This window comes from Grampus griseus, assembly GCF_964374135.1.
Source record: "Grampus griseus genome assembly, chromosome: 17".
NCBI classification, from domain to species: domain Eukaryota; kingdom Metazoa; phylum Chordata; class Mammalia; order Artiodactyla; family Delphinidae; genus Grampus; species Grampus griseus.
The window spans coordinates 4,664,007-4,681,068 of NC_139011.1; the positions used below are offsets into that span (position 1 = coordinate 4,664,007).

Here is a 17,062-nt window from a genome sequence, read left to right on the forward strand (position 1 = left end):
GGATACAAAAATGAAGTCGTCACAGTTCTTGCCCTTAAGAGGTAGGAGTCTAGTAGAAAACACAGAGGTACAAAGGAAGTGCTGTGCTGGGCATCTGTGGGGGAAATACAAGAGCAAGCAGGGAATGGGGGTCTGGGAGGGCTTCCCCGTTGAGCCTGGAAAAGTGTCTGGGCATCTGTCCATCACTGACAGATGAGCTCCGTGTCGGTAATAGCAGAGTGTGAGCCCCAGCTCTGCTGCATAGCAGCTGCGTGATGTCCCACGAGTTCTCTTCCCTCTCCGATCCTCAGTCGCTTCATTTGACCATCACGGGGAAACAATTGCTGCCTAGCAGAGTATTTGCAGGAATTGGATAAGCCGAGACAGGCACAGTGCTTGTGCGTGGGCGAGGTTGCCTTGTGGACCCACCTGGCTGGCAGCAGGGACCACCTGCCACCACTCATGTGAGTCACTCACTTGCCTTCCAGGCTGCGGGACATGGCCGGGGTCCCCGTGATCAGCAGCCGTGCTCTGGGCCTGCACTTCCACCCCCGGAGAGGCCTGCATCACCAGGTCCCCGTCATGTTCGACTATTTCCACCTGTCGGTGATCTCGGTGACCATCCACGCTGCCCTGGTGGCCCTGCAACAGCCCCTGATCAGGTATGAGGTTGCGAGCCCTGCTGTTACGGGGAGGCGGAGGGGCGCGCTTTGGGTTTCTTGTTACACTTGAGTCTCCCGTGTGGCTGAGATGCTGAGAGCTGGCCAGGAGAGATCAGCTCAGGCCAGAGGAGCTTCCCCCAGGCTGCAGGTTTAGGCTCTGAGCCCTCACTGCAGGGCAGGGGAGAGATGGGCAGGGATGTTGGAGTGGGTGCCCCTGGAGTCAGGAGGACACCGGCAGGGAACCTTGGTGCTGAATGGGTGAGACCTGTTGCCTTCACCTGAACTGGCTTTTTTCTAACCCTGTCTTATTTGAAAAGTCACCTAACATCCCTGAGACACACAGTCTTCATCCCTAAACCAGGGACGTTTGTGGGTCCCGTCCATTTAAGGTTTTAGTGACTCTCACACGAGGACAGTGCCAGGCGCCCCTTCCTCCAGTAACTATTTGTTCAACGATAGGACCACCTGAGTGGCCCTGTGCTCGCCCTTCAGTGAATTGTCCCAGAGCATCTCCGTGGTCCCATGAAGCACTGAGGTTCTCTGAATGACTTAAGCAGAGGGACAGAGCCGACAGCAATGAGCACATTGTACTGTGCCCGGGTGTCTTCCTCCAAGCACCTGGAATCACCAGATGTGGACATCAGCTCACTTCAAACCTCCCACATGCATGGGGGCACGGGTTGCACACGTGGGCAAAGGGATATTCGGGGATGCAATCTTGCAGCATGGAGTTTCTGGAAGGGAGCTTTCCCAATGTCCCTTTTCAGTGCTGGGGGTTGAAATGCATGTGGTGGAGACTCCGGTCCCCACTCACTGTTGGGTAGGGGTCCCGATCCCCTGCTGGGGTCAAAGAGTAGGAAATGAGACCTTGGCCGGGCTATGTGACCAGATGTGCTTCTGCCAGTCGCTGTGCCTATCTGCTTGCTGAGCTCCGTCCCGGGCTGTGCTCGCTAATGGGGCAATTTTAGACGCTCTGCATAGAAAGTTTAACCTCCTGACAGAAACAGTGCGTTACAGGTTTGTCTGCAGCCACCTTGCTGGAGAGCAGTGCAGATAGAAATTCACCACGAGAGATTAGGCTTCTCCAGGGATGGGGGTAAAAATAGAACTGCCTTCTGTTCTCTGGATTTTGCAGGAAGCATTTCTGTGAGTTCGTTCACAGTGGCTGGGAACACTTTAAGGTTATGGAAATACCTGTCAAGTAGGGCAAGCTCCAGTTTTTCCAGAAAAGCAGTTTCAGCAGCAACTGTTAAATCCAGCCGGGAAGAAGCAGGTGTGAAATGAAAATTTAACCGCAAAAGATCCTTCACCTTCCCTGAAACAGACTGAGGTCTGTTTAACCCTCAGTGTTTAACTCTCAGATGGGTGCAGTTTGATTTCACTTGAGAGCGTCAGCTACTCAAGGCCACACCGAAGACAACTAGCGAGTTATTCTAGTGACTGATTTACAGTCGGTCCCCTGAACGCGCCACGAGCATTGCTGCTCTTACGCATGTTCTGCATTTCGTCTGCAATGTTCCTTTTACCCATTTTCTAGCTAAACTATAGACTTGCTTCGAATCTCAGTTCTAAACAAATGGGAGAAATGATTTTATTAGAGTTGATTGTATTTGTGGTATTTTCAAAATAGCTATATAAATATAATGGTTATATTAGATTTTATTATTTTTGTAGTATTATTGACAATAACTTCTAGCATTTATTGAATCATTACTATTTGCCAGACATGGTATTTAAAGGCGTATGTGGCTAAGCTCATGGAATCCTCAAACAACCCCACTGTTAAGGTGCTGGTATCAATTCTTCTGACTTACGAGGAAACAGAGGCACTGGGAAGTTTAAAACTTTCCCCACGGAGCTGACAGATGCTGCTTCTGGGATTTCAACCCTGGCAACCCAGCTCTACCGGTTGCCTCTTAACCACTTGGCGATACACACTCTGCTTAAGTATCATCTCTAGCTGTTCATCCCTTTCACCCAGCTTGGTTTGTAAACTTCCCTTCTGTTCTCACTGGCCTGAGTTTACCCGCATTGTATATATTACATCTGCCTCCCTCTCTAGACCCAAATGTCTTTACACCGAGGACCATGCCTTAACCATCTTGCCACCCAAGTACCTCACACACTGCCTGGCATATAGCATTAGCCCGATAAGTATTTGAATAAATGAGTTAAACCCAAGTATAACGTTAGCTTTATTTCCCCATCAAGCTTTTACTCTGGAAGGTGTAAGTTCAATCCTTCCACAAATATTTCTTGAGCACCTAGGCTGGAGATAATGCCATCTGGGGCCTTGTATTATCAAGACCCTCTTGGCCATTGGAGACTTTTACTCTTCCTGGGGGAATTAGACATGCCCATAAAAAAATGTTCACAATATGACATGACAATTAACCATTAGGGTGTTTAATAGAAGGGATCTGAAAGAAAGGGAAAAGAGGTTTAAGTAGACTTTACCGATAGATCCATTGGTGAAACTCGAAAAGGTTGAGGGAGAGAGAAATGATCATAAACCCAAATAAGAGGAATTCAGCTCACACAGACTTTTCTAATCCCCTCTGATCCTAAAGTTGACGATTGCAGGCACACTCTGCCGGTTGATCTTGTGATGACTTGCAGAGCTGGGCAGGGTCTGTGTTTTTGTCTGGGAACAGCTACAGTGTTTCTAAGTAGCATCGATGCGGTGAGAGTCTTTGACATCCACGATCCTATGAGACTCCCGCGGGGGTCGTGGAGGTGGGTATCGTTTTACGCTCTTCCACAGAAGAACAGAGGTTCGGGGAGGGGATGGGGGTTGAGGGATCGCGCTCGGGTTATGCCAGTGAAAGGAGAGGGGAGGGGCTCAGACCAGGGCAGGCGGAGGCTCCCCTTGGCCTCTGGCCAGAAGCCCGTCCCACCTGCCCAGGTGGTTAAGTAACTTCTGCCCCAGTGAGTCTCAGCAGGCAGGTTGTGGGCATTTGGGGGGCGTTTCTCGGTACACATAGTGGGATGTGTGTCATCCTTGGCCCCCAGGCTCACGTGCCAGTTGCACCCACTTGTCACGGCAGCATCAGAAAGTCCCACCCAAGCATCCCTCGAGGGTGAGCTACTTCTTCGAAACGGCTTATCTCATAGGCTCCCCGATAACAGCATCCAGGGCCTGAATTATTGGCCCCATCACTTTCTTCACATCCTTTTAGAAAAAAATTATATAAATTTGCAATTCTTTCTATTCCCTTCTTTTCAGTTTTACTCGTCCAGGAAGAGGCTCCTGGCTTGGGAAAGGCGGCCCAGATACAGGACCAGAACAGTCTAGCCTTTCCCTGGAAAACCTGGTCTTTGGAGCTGGATACTGCAAGCCGACTTCCTCAGAGGTAATGTCTGCCTGGGGGCAGAGGCCCCAAGCCTTGCAGACTTCACTTCGCAGGATGCGTCTGTTCTGTGAGATCTCGGCTCCTTTCCAGTGTCTCTGGTAGAGGCTCCTTGCTCCCTGCGCCCCTTCCTCTCGTCGATGCGTCCATCCCTTCTCTGATGGCTGCTGCATTCATCGAACGTGTTCCCAGTGCCAGGCCCCAGGGTTGATGCAGGGAGGAGCGTCTTCACGTGGCGCCTCTTCCATAGGTAACTCGAAGGATATGGTTCCGTGGAGGTCATGGGATGTGCTGTGAAGGGCTTCCCCCGGACCGTGTGGAACCTCAAAAGCCCATTCACATTAAGCTCATTTCAAAACCTGGCTCGATCCTTCATCTGCTTACTTCTCTGAGCCTCAGTTTTCCCACCTGTAGAGTGGGGTTGCTAATAGTTAATAACCTCACAGGATAATATGTGTATTCGTTGCTGTAATGGATAAAAAGTGCTTAGACCAGTACTTGGTACTCAGTAGGTGCTCAGTAAATATGCGTACCCTGTCCTTCCCCTTGGTCCTTCTTCCTAAGAAACACCTGTTGTTACACTTCTGTGACACACAGGGCTTTAGGCATCTACAGCATTACTCTATATTTCTTTTGAGCCAATACACGATTGCTATTACTAGGGGCCTGCTCAGAAATAACCAGATTGTATTTGTCTGGGCTCACCAGAGAAGTAGAATCAATAAGAGGTGATAGATAGAGACGAGACATTTATGCATCTCCCTTCTATATTATAAGAAATTGTCTCATGCTATCTTGGAGGATGAAAGGTCCCACGATGTGACATCTGCGTCCTAGAGACGTGGGAGAGTCAATGGTGTAAACTCCTATCTGAGTCTGAGGTTTTTTGTTTGTTTGTTTTGTTTTTAAACATTTATTTATTTATTTATTTTGGCTGCATCGGGTCTCAGTTGCGGCATGCGGGATCCTCATTGCGGCACACGGGCTCTCTAGTTGGGGCCCGTGGGCTTAGTTGCCCCGTGGCATGTGGGAGCTTACTTCCCCGACCAGAGATCGAACCTGCGTCCCCTGTTTTGGAAGGCGGATTCTGAACCACTGGACTACCAGGGAAGTCCCTGAGTCTGAGTTTTAAGGCAGGAGAAAACCTGTGTCCCAGTGCAAAGACAGGAAGAGAGAGAAACCCTCTCTCACTCAGCCTTTTTGTTCTGCTCAGACCGTTGATGGAGTGCATGTTGCCCACCCACGCTGGGGAGGGCAATCTGCTTTACTCATGCTGCTCTTTGAAACGTTCATCTCATCCAGAAACAGCCTCACAGACACACCCAGAACGATTTTTAACCAAATATCTGGGTACCCTGTGTCCTAGTCAGGTTGACACACACAGTTAACCATCATACAACCCGTGTCGTAAGTGGGAAAATTTGCCCACTCAGCCAGCCCTCAAAAGAGATGCTGCATCTCCCTGTGCAGCCAAGCCCTGTCCGCAGACATTCCAGCACATCCGGTCCTACACTCAGCTGGCTCTCCTGTGACATCACCTTTCCCAGCTCTGAGCCCAACCAGGAAGTCTGGCCGCAAAAGCTGCCCCGTCACGTTTCCATCTTGTCCTGGCGGCTGTGTCACATGTTCTCAAGAGTGGAGCTTAGAAGAAAATTGCCAAGACCCTCCTGAGGGACAGGGGACCTGAACCCAGGACTGGGCTCTGTGCCCAGGAGGGCACAGACTTTAGAGCCAAAGACAACTGCTGTGCAGGTGGACTCCTGTTGATGCAGGACCCCCGGCAACCACCGAGCCGTAGGAACCAGTGTCCTGAGCATCGGCAAAAGACCTGGGGACAGTAGCAAGGGAGAGGAAAGCAGAGACCCAGCCAGCAGGGGTGGGCATTTCCTTATTACCTTGTGCGCATGGACGGCTTTAGGGCTCCAGGATGGGATGGGGAGGGGTGGAATCCAGGGACTTCCTGCTCCCTCTGTATCCCCAAGGCCAGGCGCAGACCCTTCCTCATCAGGGGCTGCTGTGTGCCCCCCCAGGTCACCCCCAACCCCTGCCACAGGTCAGTCCCTGCTCCAGACCCGCCGGAGCTTGACTGAAGGCTTTGCTGGGACCAGATCACAGCCCAGCTTCTCCGTCTGTACAGTCCTACTTCTCATTCCCCTGGCTCCAAGAACCTCCCCAGTAGAGCCACGTGACAATCTCCAGTTCAGACTCTGTGTTCCAGGGAACGTGGTTTGGAACATCAGGGGTCATAGATCAGTTCAAAGCATCTTTTGACACTTACATCCCAAGACAAGGGCCTTTGCTGGGGCCACAGGAGCATATGGGGATGATGGTGATCTGGGGTCTGCCCCGAAGGGACTCTCTGTTCCTTCCTGTCTGCACAGCCTCTCATGCCTCATTCAGTTGCCACCACCTCCGTGAAGCACTCTCTGATTTCCTAGCAAGAAATTCCCTCTCCCAGATGTTTTCACCACAGTCAACTCTAGGCCTCTCTGTCTTTCCTCCACTGGGCTCCGAGTGGTTGGGGACAGAGGCCATTGCCTTTAGCTCCACACCTTCAGGGCCCAGCGCCGTGCCTGGCACACGTAGTGGGTGCTCAGGAAATGTGTGTTGGACGAACGATTGATCCAAGTGCACGGTCGTGTTTGTATAGAACTCGGAGCGGCGAGAGGGCTGAGCCGCAAGGTGTTCCTTGCCTTACCTGGCAGCAGACAGACGGCAGCGGGAGAGCAGGAGAGTGAGACACCTCCATGGACATGTGGGCGCCAAGCGGGACTGCCCTTGGCAGAAACCCTAGACCTGGCATGGGGTGGGGTAGGGAACATTGTAGACCATTTCAGCCTGATTCGGTGACATCTGAAGAGAAGATGTGGCAGGGATGTGGCAGAGAGAAGCTTCTGGTTTCGAATACCTGCTCTGCTCAGTGCTTTGTGCCGTGGACGACCCTATTCGCCCTGTAAAAACTCAGGCTGCTCAACTCTAAAATGGGATAATACCTGTATTTTAGAAGGGATTTTAGGCCTTAGTCTGTGTAAAAACAGTAGAGAAATAGACCCCTAGCGGGCACACAGTACAGTAGAATTTTTTTCCCCATTCTTTTCTGAGCTGTTTTTGGGGATGTGTGTCAAAGAAGATATACCTGACTTTTACCAGAGTCAGATAAAATAGCTTATTTGGGGATGCTCAGTGGTGAACTTGCTCGCAGCTCAGCGGGGTATTTTCAGGACCTGATTCTTTCCCTGTGCCTTTTCCATTTGGGTCCCATCCAGTTATGCAGGCTCAGAGCCTCGTGCCCATCCTGTGCCTTCCCACCTGGCAAGGGCTGCCAAGCAAAGAATGAAATCCACTCCCCCGCCTCCCTGGGGGGCTGTGCCTCCCAGATCCCCAAGAAGCCCAGCGCAGCAGCAAATAACATCGAAGTCCGCGCAGATTGCAGCGTCCGCTGGAGCGATTAGAGAACAGGTGTTCCCTTCAAAATAAGCCTTTCTGTGCAGAGACATGTGCAGAAACTAGAGATTCACAGCAAAATGAGCCCATTGGCATGGAAAATCATGGGGAGGTGAGGCTTGCTGTGACGTGTCACGCCCCTTTTCCCATAAGCCCAGGTCCCTCTGATCCTGCAGCCCTGCTCTTTCCTGCAGCATCTTAGGCAGGGAGAGCTTCACAGTCAGGGTTGGAGCCAGAGCTTACGGTCCCCGGTCCCCTTCCCCCGAAAGCCAGCAGCTCTGCCCTCGGGGAATTATTTTCCCTCTCCCACTCATGGCTTATCTGTCAAAGAGGATACTAATGCCTGCCTTGCAGGGTTGCTGAGAAGATTAAATGAAATAAGCATATAAAAGCCTGGAGCAGAGAGCTTGGCACAATAAAATCCTCTGCTGGTCTTATTTTTCTTTGAATTTATCCACGTAATGAAATCAAACATTACTACAAGAACCTCAGCGTTATCTTGTGGATAGGACATGGAACGAAGGATCTTAGATGTTTCCTGTTCTTGGCTGTACCCTGCTGTGTGACCCTGAGCCAGATACTTGCCCTTTCTGGGCCCCAGTTTCTCAATGTCTAGAAAGAGGATTGGATGAGGTCGTGCTGGAGGCCTCCTTCAGTCTTTGCTATGCTGTTTTTACTGTGATATCCCTCACACTGCCTGGTACAACTGGGGACATGACGTATGCTTGACGTATTCATTCAGATTCCACAGAGAAACAGAATCAGTAGGATAATATGCCTGTGCATATATTCATATATATAAAGAGACAGAGACAGAGACAGAGACAGAGAGACAGACAGGTTTATTGTAAGGAATTGTCTCATGCAAATGTGGAGGCCAGCAAGTCCAAACCTGCAGGTCAGGACAACTGGCTGGAGACCCAGGGAAGAGCTACAGTTTAAGTCCAAAGGCCTTCTGCTGACCAAATGGCCAACTTCCTTCTTCTTTAGGGTGGGGAGGGCAGGTCTTGCGTTCATCAGTTGTTTTCTTTTAACGTCTTCAACTGATTGGACGAGGCCCACCCATATTGTGGAGGGTAATCTGCTTTACTCAGAGTCTGATGATTTAAAGGTTAATCTCCTCTGAAACATACCTTCACAGAGACATCTAGAATAACGCTGGACCGCCTGTCTGGGTGCCATAGACGGGCCCAACTAACATGAGAAATTAACCATCACATTTAATCAATGCTCAGAGTCTGACAGACTCTTCTTGAAGATCAGGAATCCAGTGACTCAAAATTAGGAGAATCCCTTTCTCGGTCCAGGGAAGCTGCACACCCACGTCCTTCTCACTGAATGAAATAAGTGGGGTTGTTCCAATTCCCCGGGGGAGGAATGGCCACGTGGTGGAGAGATGCAGCCTTTAGAGCTCTCCTCATCCTCAGAGCTCTGCTTCTTCAGCAGGAGCATCAGTGTGTCTGTCTATTTATCCGTCTGCCAGTCCTTTACTTAGCCCCTACTCTGTGCTAGCATCTCTGTGCTGCAGGGGCTGAAACAAATAAAACTCAGTCCTTACCCTCAGTGGGTCATGAGATCCAGTGTGTGAGGCAAAGGAGAAATGAAAAGTTTTGAATTCCACAATCGTGTGAAAAGTGTGTGCTGATCGTTTGAAATCACATTTTTGAACACCTGCTCTGCACCGAGGGACTCTGGTAAACCACTGCTGCGCGTGGACTCTGTCAATGTCCACAAAAAAGTTTCCTATTTTCATTGACAGCTGAAGAAACTGAGACGGAGAGAGGTTAAGCCACATCTGTAAAGTCACACAGCTGGGCAGGGACCAAGCTGGCGTTTTAACTCAGTCAGCCCGATGCCAGCCCACCACCCATCATCAGCCACTAGGTTGATGGTTAACCAAAGAAGGGGCTTTGGTTCGTCCGCTCTGCGAGGGCAGGTGCTTTTCTGCTTCGTTCCCCTGCGTGTGCCTGGCTCAGTGCGCGTGCTCAGGAAGCCTTTGTTCGATGAACGAGTGTCTGAGATCATGGACTCTGAGAACATCAGAATATGCGAGAGAACGAAAGCCCTTGTATGCAGATGGTTAGGCATTTAACTCTCCAACAGATCTGTTTCCCGCCGGTGCTCTGAGCCTCCCGAGTCCTGTGCTCACCTGTGGAGATCACAGAAACCGTGCTGCCAGAGCAGGTGACTGTGCCTGAGATGAATACCTTGGCCACCAAAGTGAAATGCCTCCATCCTCTGCTTCCCTTAGAGGGTGGTTCCCCAGACAGAGGAACGTGTGTCATTGAGAGGAAATGCCAGCTTCCTTTTAAGTCAGATTGCCGAGAACTGAAGAACGGCATCTTCCTTGAAGGGAATAATGCTCACACAGCGCATGCGCACACAGGACCTGGCTTTGCAAGTCCTTCTGTGCTGAGCCTTGTGGCGTGACGGCCCTGCCCTCACTGATGGGAGGCGTGGGTCTGGTGAGCATGGAAGTGGGAGGGAAAGTGAGGCACGGACCTGACTCCCAAGCAGAAATCTCCCCTCTCCCAGGCATGCGCTTCCTCGTTTTCCTTCTGCTCCATTTTTATTGGGTTCTTTGCTCTTTGCCCTTTGCTTTAAATATACGCTTGCTTGTTATTGTCGACATCTTCCTTTGTTGAGGATCTGGAGTCATGAGGATAAGACACAGACATTCATTATTACTGTTAACGCATCATTAGGTTGACTCTGGGTGGTGACATCTCCGTAGGTAGAGACACTGCCATTGGTTTGGTGGCTAATCAGATAATTATCAGCGCCTACTATGTCTCAGGCTCTGTACGAGGAATTTGTGACGTGGCACTAAGGAAACTGGCTGCCTGACCCACCTGGTGGGATGTTGTCATTTCTGTTGCTCTTGGTGCCCATCTGAGTTGGCACGTCGTAGGTGCTCAGTTAATGTTGGAGGGACAGATGAGGTGAGTTGAGATCTCATTAGATTCTTGATCTTATATAAGATGTGACCACAGATGACTTAGCCATCAGACACAGTAGGCTCAGTGCTGAGGGCCCAGAGTACTTTCAGGGGCCGACAGAAATGTTTTAATTTCATTTAAAATCAGAACCAGAAGATGGAGATAATCCCATGTGGATTATATTAATCTTCGTATCAGTACAATCATACACACGTAATTTTAAATCTATTTTTTAGTGGATGAAAGTGCCTGGGGCCCACAAAAGTCATAATTTGGCCCCGAGAACAATGGTTGTTCCTTGGTTTTGGTTTCCTGATTATGGGCATAAGAAAGCAGAGTCTGGTGAACTCAGGTAACTTCCCCAAATGGACAAGTGCAAACCTGCAATTCAGCTCTCTGGCCCTGTGCTTTGTCAAAACTCATTTCACCGGTGTGATACCTACACATGGAGTGTGCTACACAGATATTTGTATGTGAATGAAATCGAAGAGACTTCAGAGGGTGCAGAGAACAGCTGTTTGAAATGTGTGAACGCTGTGCTCTAAGGTTAATAAGTACCTGAGGAAGGACCAGAAGTTACCAGGAAAACAGTAGTTACTTAAAGGAAGGCATGGGTTATAGTTCTCACAAAAACTGCATTTAATGCCTTCTGTTACTTTGGGAAGTACGATGGCAAACACTGTTGTGTTCTCCCACTCCATTAAAATTAGATAGTTCTAAATTTCTCATTTAAATGATTTTCTCATTTACTAAAATCCTGTGGAATAAATAGCAGGTTGCTAAGTGGTGCACAGGCTATGACGGGCTTTCTCTGTGTGGTGTATGGCATCCATTTGCGTATGGATCCAACACGATTGCACAGGTCATTTCTAAGAGGATATAAATCAGTGGAAATGGGCTTTTCGTGCAAAAACCTATAGTATTGCTTATTTACGCACCGCCCTTTTCATTAGTGAAAAATTGCCTTTATTCCACATTGCCTGCTTTCAGGTGTCTTGTCCCTCTCCAAAGTGTCTAGGCAGGATGGGGGATGTCAGGTAGCAAAGATGAGGTAGGTGCCTCCCTTCCCAGACTGCCCTGCGTTTCCCCACTGCATCTTCAGGTTCCAGTGCGGCAGACGCTCAGTGAACACGTACCAAGTGAATACAAGATGCAGACACAGCAGGGCGTACAGGCAAGATCACCAGATTTGGAGGAAGAAGACCTGGTAGGGCTAAGGCCAGGTTCTTCCATGGATGAGCTATGAGAGCTTGGACAAGTCATTTCACCACTCTGAGCCTGTTTCTTCTTGTTGTCTTAATGGAGAGGAAGAAACCCTCTCACTTTGTGAATTTTGCCTGGGATTCAAGATGGGAAAGGTGGTTCCCCCTTTGAGCATCCCTGTCTCCCGACCGTCTCCTCTCTCCCAGGGATGGTGTGATGGTGACACCGCAAATCAGTTACCTTCTAGCATAATTATATCAGCTAAATATATTGAACACTCCTTTGTGTTAGGCTCTGCGCTGGGTGTTTTCATTATGCTCCCTTTCAGCTCCCTGCATAGATTCACACGATACAGTTGAGGAAACTGAAGCTCTAATAACTTCAGCACATCGCTCAGCGTCAGATAGCCGGTCCCTGGCAGGGCTGGGGCGTGAGCCCAGGGATGCTGAGTCTGACCCCTGCTTTCTGTCCACTTGGAATCATTTCTCACCTGCTCGTCTCCTTCAATCCTCCTGTAAGCGTTGGGGCTGTGTCTGCCGCACTCCGCACCAAGTATCTAATCCAGGTATCTCCTGAATCAATAATTATATTAAAGTGTGCTCCTTTCTGCAAATAATAATAATTTGTTTTTGAGGAGCCTGAGTGTAAACCATTCCTCGTGCGCTTTTTCAGACAATGCTTACAGCTAGTGCTCAAGCGGGAGGATGCGTGAAGTCATCGTGAACAAATTAGCCCCATCCCTAGTTTCCTGGAATTTACAATTTTGCCAGAAAAAAAATATTGAAAAAGTAATTTCATGGAAGATAAACATTAAGAAAGAATCATCTACAGTGCCGTAGCACTGCTGGAACGTGTAACGGGGTGGTCTCAAGACTGTCAGGGTGATTGAGGGCAGGCTTCTCTGCAGGAGGAAATTTAAGTCGATTTTTCAGCTAGTAGGTAACAGGGTGCAGGACTGGGTTTAGATCCATCTCTTGCCATGGACTAGTGGCTTCCCAAGCCCTCCATCTTCCAAGGCTAGACATCGGTACCTTTAGGACCTTTGAAGTCATTTGGCCCATCTTTCTTGTTTTAGAGAGAATGTCCTTAGCTTGAAGCTTTGATTTATTACTTTATTTAACATGTTTCTATAGAGCACCTATTTTCATTGACCTCGTGATGAATTAGACAAGCACAGCCTAGAGAGAGCGGAGGACATCACACTGCAGGGGGTTGGTCTTTGGATAGGGGTCTGCTAGTGAAGCATAAAGGGAGGTCGCAGGGCAGTCTGGGAAGGGATGCACCTACCTCATCTTTGCTACCTGGCATCCCCCATCCTGCCTAGACTCTTTGGAGAGGGACAAGACATCTGAAAGTAGGCAGTGTGGGATAAAGGCAGTTTTTCACTAATGAAGTCGGATGTAGTCAGGAAACACTTCTCAGAGTGAAGGGTCTCTAATCTGAGTCTAATAAATGGATTGTCAGTGGTTGAGGGGAGGGGAGGGGTGAGGAAGGGTTACAGCAGGGCCAAGGGCAGGGAGTGAAGGGGCGTGGCACATCTGGGGACTTCAGGGAGGTCATTGTGAACAGACATGGGGCCAGGAAGGTCACCAGTGATCTGATCATTAGGAACCCTGTGAATAGGTTAGCCACAAAAATATTACAAGCAGGGAATTGGCACAAAAGGATGGGTTATCTTTCTTGCTGCTGTACAGAGGACTGATTGAAGGAGAGGGCTGAGGCCAGAGAGGCAAGGTTGGAGGCTGTTGCAGTGGTCCAGGAAAGAGTAGAATAGTTGCCTGGGCAACGCAGAGGTGAGTTGAGTAGAGTGGAAAGATAAACGGATGTCAGAGCTGCAACGGAAGTAGGATGGAGAGATTGCAAATTAAGTAGATGTACTAGTTGTCTGTCAAGGGTCCTAATGGACGGCCCTAATTTAGGCTTTTACATTGAATAAATGAATGTTTAACTCACAGAAGGGAATATATGTGATCCTCTCTGCCCAGAATATCCTTCTCTGACCCTCTCCCGTCAGTCTTCCCACCCAAAGAGCTCCTATTTAGCCTTCAAAACCCAATTCAGTCATTGCCTTTTTTGTGAAGCCTTCTTTGACCACCCCAGACTAAGCCACTAATCTGTCTGTCCTACATTTGCACTTTGGGCATACTTCTCTTATTTTGCTTAAATGTATTGATTGTCTAATGAGTCTCTTTGTTCCACTTGAAAGCATTCTGTGAGGGCATAGTCCTTAATCTCAACACTCACAGTTAAATCACTCCAAGCACATTTTACCCCCCTTTCCCAGGGTAAACCCAGGTCATGCCCTTGAGGATACAGACAAATGATAGACTTGATCAGTAACCGGAGTTTTAAGCAAGAAGGAATTACGGAACCCAGGCGCGAGCTGACAGTGTCCGGAGGTCTTTGCCATGTGCCTGCCTTTGCCCTCTTTGTGGGTGTCGTGACAGGTCATGCGGAGTCTACATCAAAGAAATTAGGGGCTGAAAGAGATCGAGGCTTTGTACATTGCCTGGTCAGGAAAGAGGGAGTTGGGCCCTTGGGCAGGTTCCCATTACATGATGTCTAGCACACCACCAGCCTGCCAGACTACTAGTTCAGAGAATCGTCTCTGTCACTCACTTGCCCAAGAGCCAGCAGTGGGGTAATATTGCCAAGAGAAGGAGGGTGGCAGGGGAGGAAGGGCATAAGCTTTAGTTCCAGACACCTGCTCTGAGGCGGGATGTGCAAACTTTGTGTTTGGTACTTTATTTTCTAAGCATTCATTGCATATCCAACATGCACTTCATGCTTAAGTCTGGGAATTAAAATAGAAGCAAGTGGTATATGTTTCCTGTTGTCAGGGAAGAAAGGAGAGAAAACATATAAATTCTTAATAATATTGTCATGAATGCAAAGAAGCTACATGGGGGGATCTGACCTGGTCTGAGGGACAGGGCAGCTTCCCTGAGCAAAGGGAATGTAGGCTGGGATGTGAAGGATGAGACATAGCCAGGAGAAGTGAGGGGGGAAATAGGGCTGCCATGTACAGTTGTGTAAGTTGTACACTGTACATAGATGCCCGGTGGAGCAGGTGAGTTGGGGCTGAAATCCCACCCACTTTCCACTTGCCAAGCTGTGCATCGATAGGGTTGTGCCCACCCAGACAAGGGAACCTTTTTCCCCCCCTAATTCATCCACCTAGGAGGGAAATTTCTTTCTGGTAGCACAGAGGCATCCAATGAGCTGACAGTGGCCCTGGAGGAGGAAGAATGTTTGAGCTAAAGGCTTGCTATGGCAGGGGAGTTCCCTGGTGGGCCAGGGGTTAGGATTCGGTGCTTTCACTGCCGTGGCCCAGGTTCAATCCCTAGTCAGGGAGCTGAGATCCCACAAGATGCGCGGTGGGGCTAAAAAAAAAAAAAAAAAGTGTTGCTGTGGCAAAGGCCCAGAGGTGAGAAAAAGTGGCATGATAAAGGATGCTCTGGCCAGTGCGGCTGGGACCCAGTGACCAAGAGGGCGAGGGGTACGAGTGAGGCTGCTCGGGTAGTTGGGATCCTGTTATCCTGTTCGAAGGATAACAGGGCTGACCGCACAGGGTGACTGCTGATCGAGCGTGGAATGAATCTGAAACACCCAGACAGTGTCTGGCAGGGAGGCTGGGCTCCTTGAACCAAAGCCGGTGTTGCTGTAATCACAGCAGCCTGACAGCCCACCTCTAGCACCCACGTCTCCATGCAGCTCTGCTGGTCTCCAGTCTCCATCCCACATTCAGTCTTTCTAGAAAGGTGATTTGTTATTTCAGAAAAATGGCTTCATAAGGAAAGTCAACTGTGGGTGACTAGATGTAGGAGAATGAGGCTTCCTGAGAAGACAGTGGTTCTTCACCGGAGCTGGGTGTTTGGGGGTGATTTGAGGCTAGAGTGTAGGATCGACTGTGGCATTGATCTGCACTGTGGGAGGGTCCACCACGTGTCCTAAGCATAGATGGAGGGAAAGGAGGGAATCCGGGAGGTGGTGTCCCAGATGCTTTGACCACTGCAAATACTGATGACCAAGTTAGAGAGGGGGGTCACAGTTACAGCCAGAAAGACAGTTGGCCGGGGGTTGACTCTAACTCTGCCAAGATACGTTTAGTGTTGTGTTAATGTGGAAACAAGGACTGAACCTAAAGCATTTCACTGTGAATGGATTTGTTGGACGCAAATCTCTCAGCCCGTTCTTAATAGATGGCGAGGGCCTGTAATTGACTTTGCCCAGAATAGTGGTTATTCATTTGGTTCTTTCTTGACGTCTAGCTGGGCGCATATCCCCCAGTGGAAGTCTTGACGTCAAAGAGAAGGCCATTTCTCTTCACTGTGTCTTAGTGTAAGGGTCACTGCTATAGGAGCCAGAATCTGGAGATTCTAGAAGGGATTTGCCCCAATGACAGTGCTGTGTGACCCCAGCAGAGACCACCCCCTGCAGATGCGCTAAATTAGGACACGTGGAACCTTGGTGTTCGGGTGGGTGTGGAAGAGACTGTGGAGATGGTCCCAAACCCCTTTCATTCTTTTTTTTTTTTTTTTGCGGTACATGGGCCTCTCACTGTTGTGGCCTCTCCCGTTGCGGAGCACAGGCTCCGGACGCGCAGGCTCAGCGGCCATGGCTCACGGGCCCAGCTGCTCCGCAGCACGTGGGATCTTCCCGGACCGGGGCACGAACCCGCATCCGCTGCATCGGCAGGCGGACTCTCAACCACTGCGCCACCAGGGAAGCCCCCCCCCCGTCATTCTTTTAGGTGTCCCTAAGGACTGTTTTCCTCGCAATTAGGTTTAGGCTTTGGGACTAGGTTCTGGCCATTTAAATGGGAGGAGAAGCAATATAGGCCTCTTTCCCCACTCTTAAAACATCTTGCTTGATTCTCTGGCCTTTCTTTCCTTTCAGTGGTGACCCCAGGGGTCATGTGTTTAAGATGTCAGTGGCACAAAACAGAAGACACTGTTTGGAGGAGAGCCACACTGGAGAGCCACTGACCTGTATCAGACTTTGGGAAAACAGGAAAGACAGAGAGTTGGGGCAAAAATTAGATTAATGCCCCAAATCTCCTATATACTGACCCAGAAAGCTTTAAGTCAGCTTCCATTCAGTTTCTAGGAGAAACCTGAAGACAAAATCAAAGAATTGAAGCAGATTTAAGAGCTCATAGAAGAAACTAGAAACAAATGCATTGACAGCCTAGGTTTTTTTTTTTTTTTTTACGTTTTTATTGGAGTATAATTGCTTTACAATGCTGTGTTAGTTTCTGCTTTATAACAAAGTGAATCAGTTGTACATACACATATATCCCCAAATCTCTTCCCTCTTGTGTCTCCCTCCCTCCCACCCTCCGTATCCCACCCTTCTAGCTGGTCACAAAACACCGAGCTGATCTCCCTGTGCTATGCGGCTGCTTCCCACTAGCTGTCTGTTTTACATTTGGTAGTGTGTATATGTCCATGCCACTCTCTCACTTTGTCGCAGCTTACCGTCC

General features: G+C 49.3%; 1 protein-coding gene across 1 annotated transcript in view; it reads left to right on the forward strand.

The window, feature by feature from the left end:
* Window positions 1-17,062, forward strand: part of FAM135B (family with sequence similarity 135 member B) — a gene marked incomplete at both ends in the record, with an annotated part of 161,746 nt that overhangs the window by 84,634 nt on the left and 60,050 nt on the right. Inside the window, 2 exons of the mRNA XM_082675123.1 lie at window positions 468-641; window positions 3,868-3,994. Of these exons, the coding sequence (XP_082531249.1) occupies window positions 468-641; window positions 3,868-3,994 (301 nt within the window). The remainder of the gene's footprint in view (window positions 1-467; window positions 642-3,867; window positions 3,995-17,062) is intronic.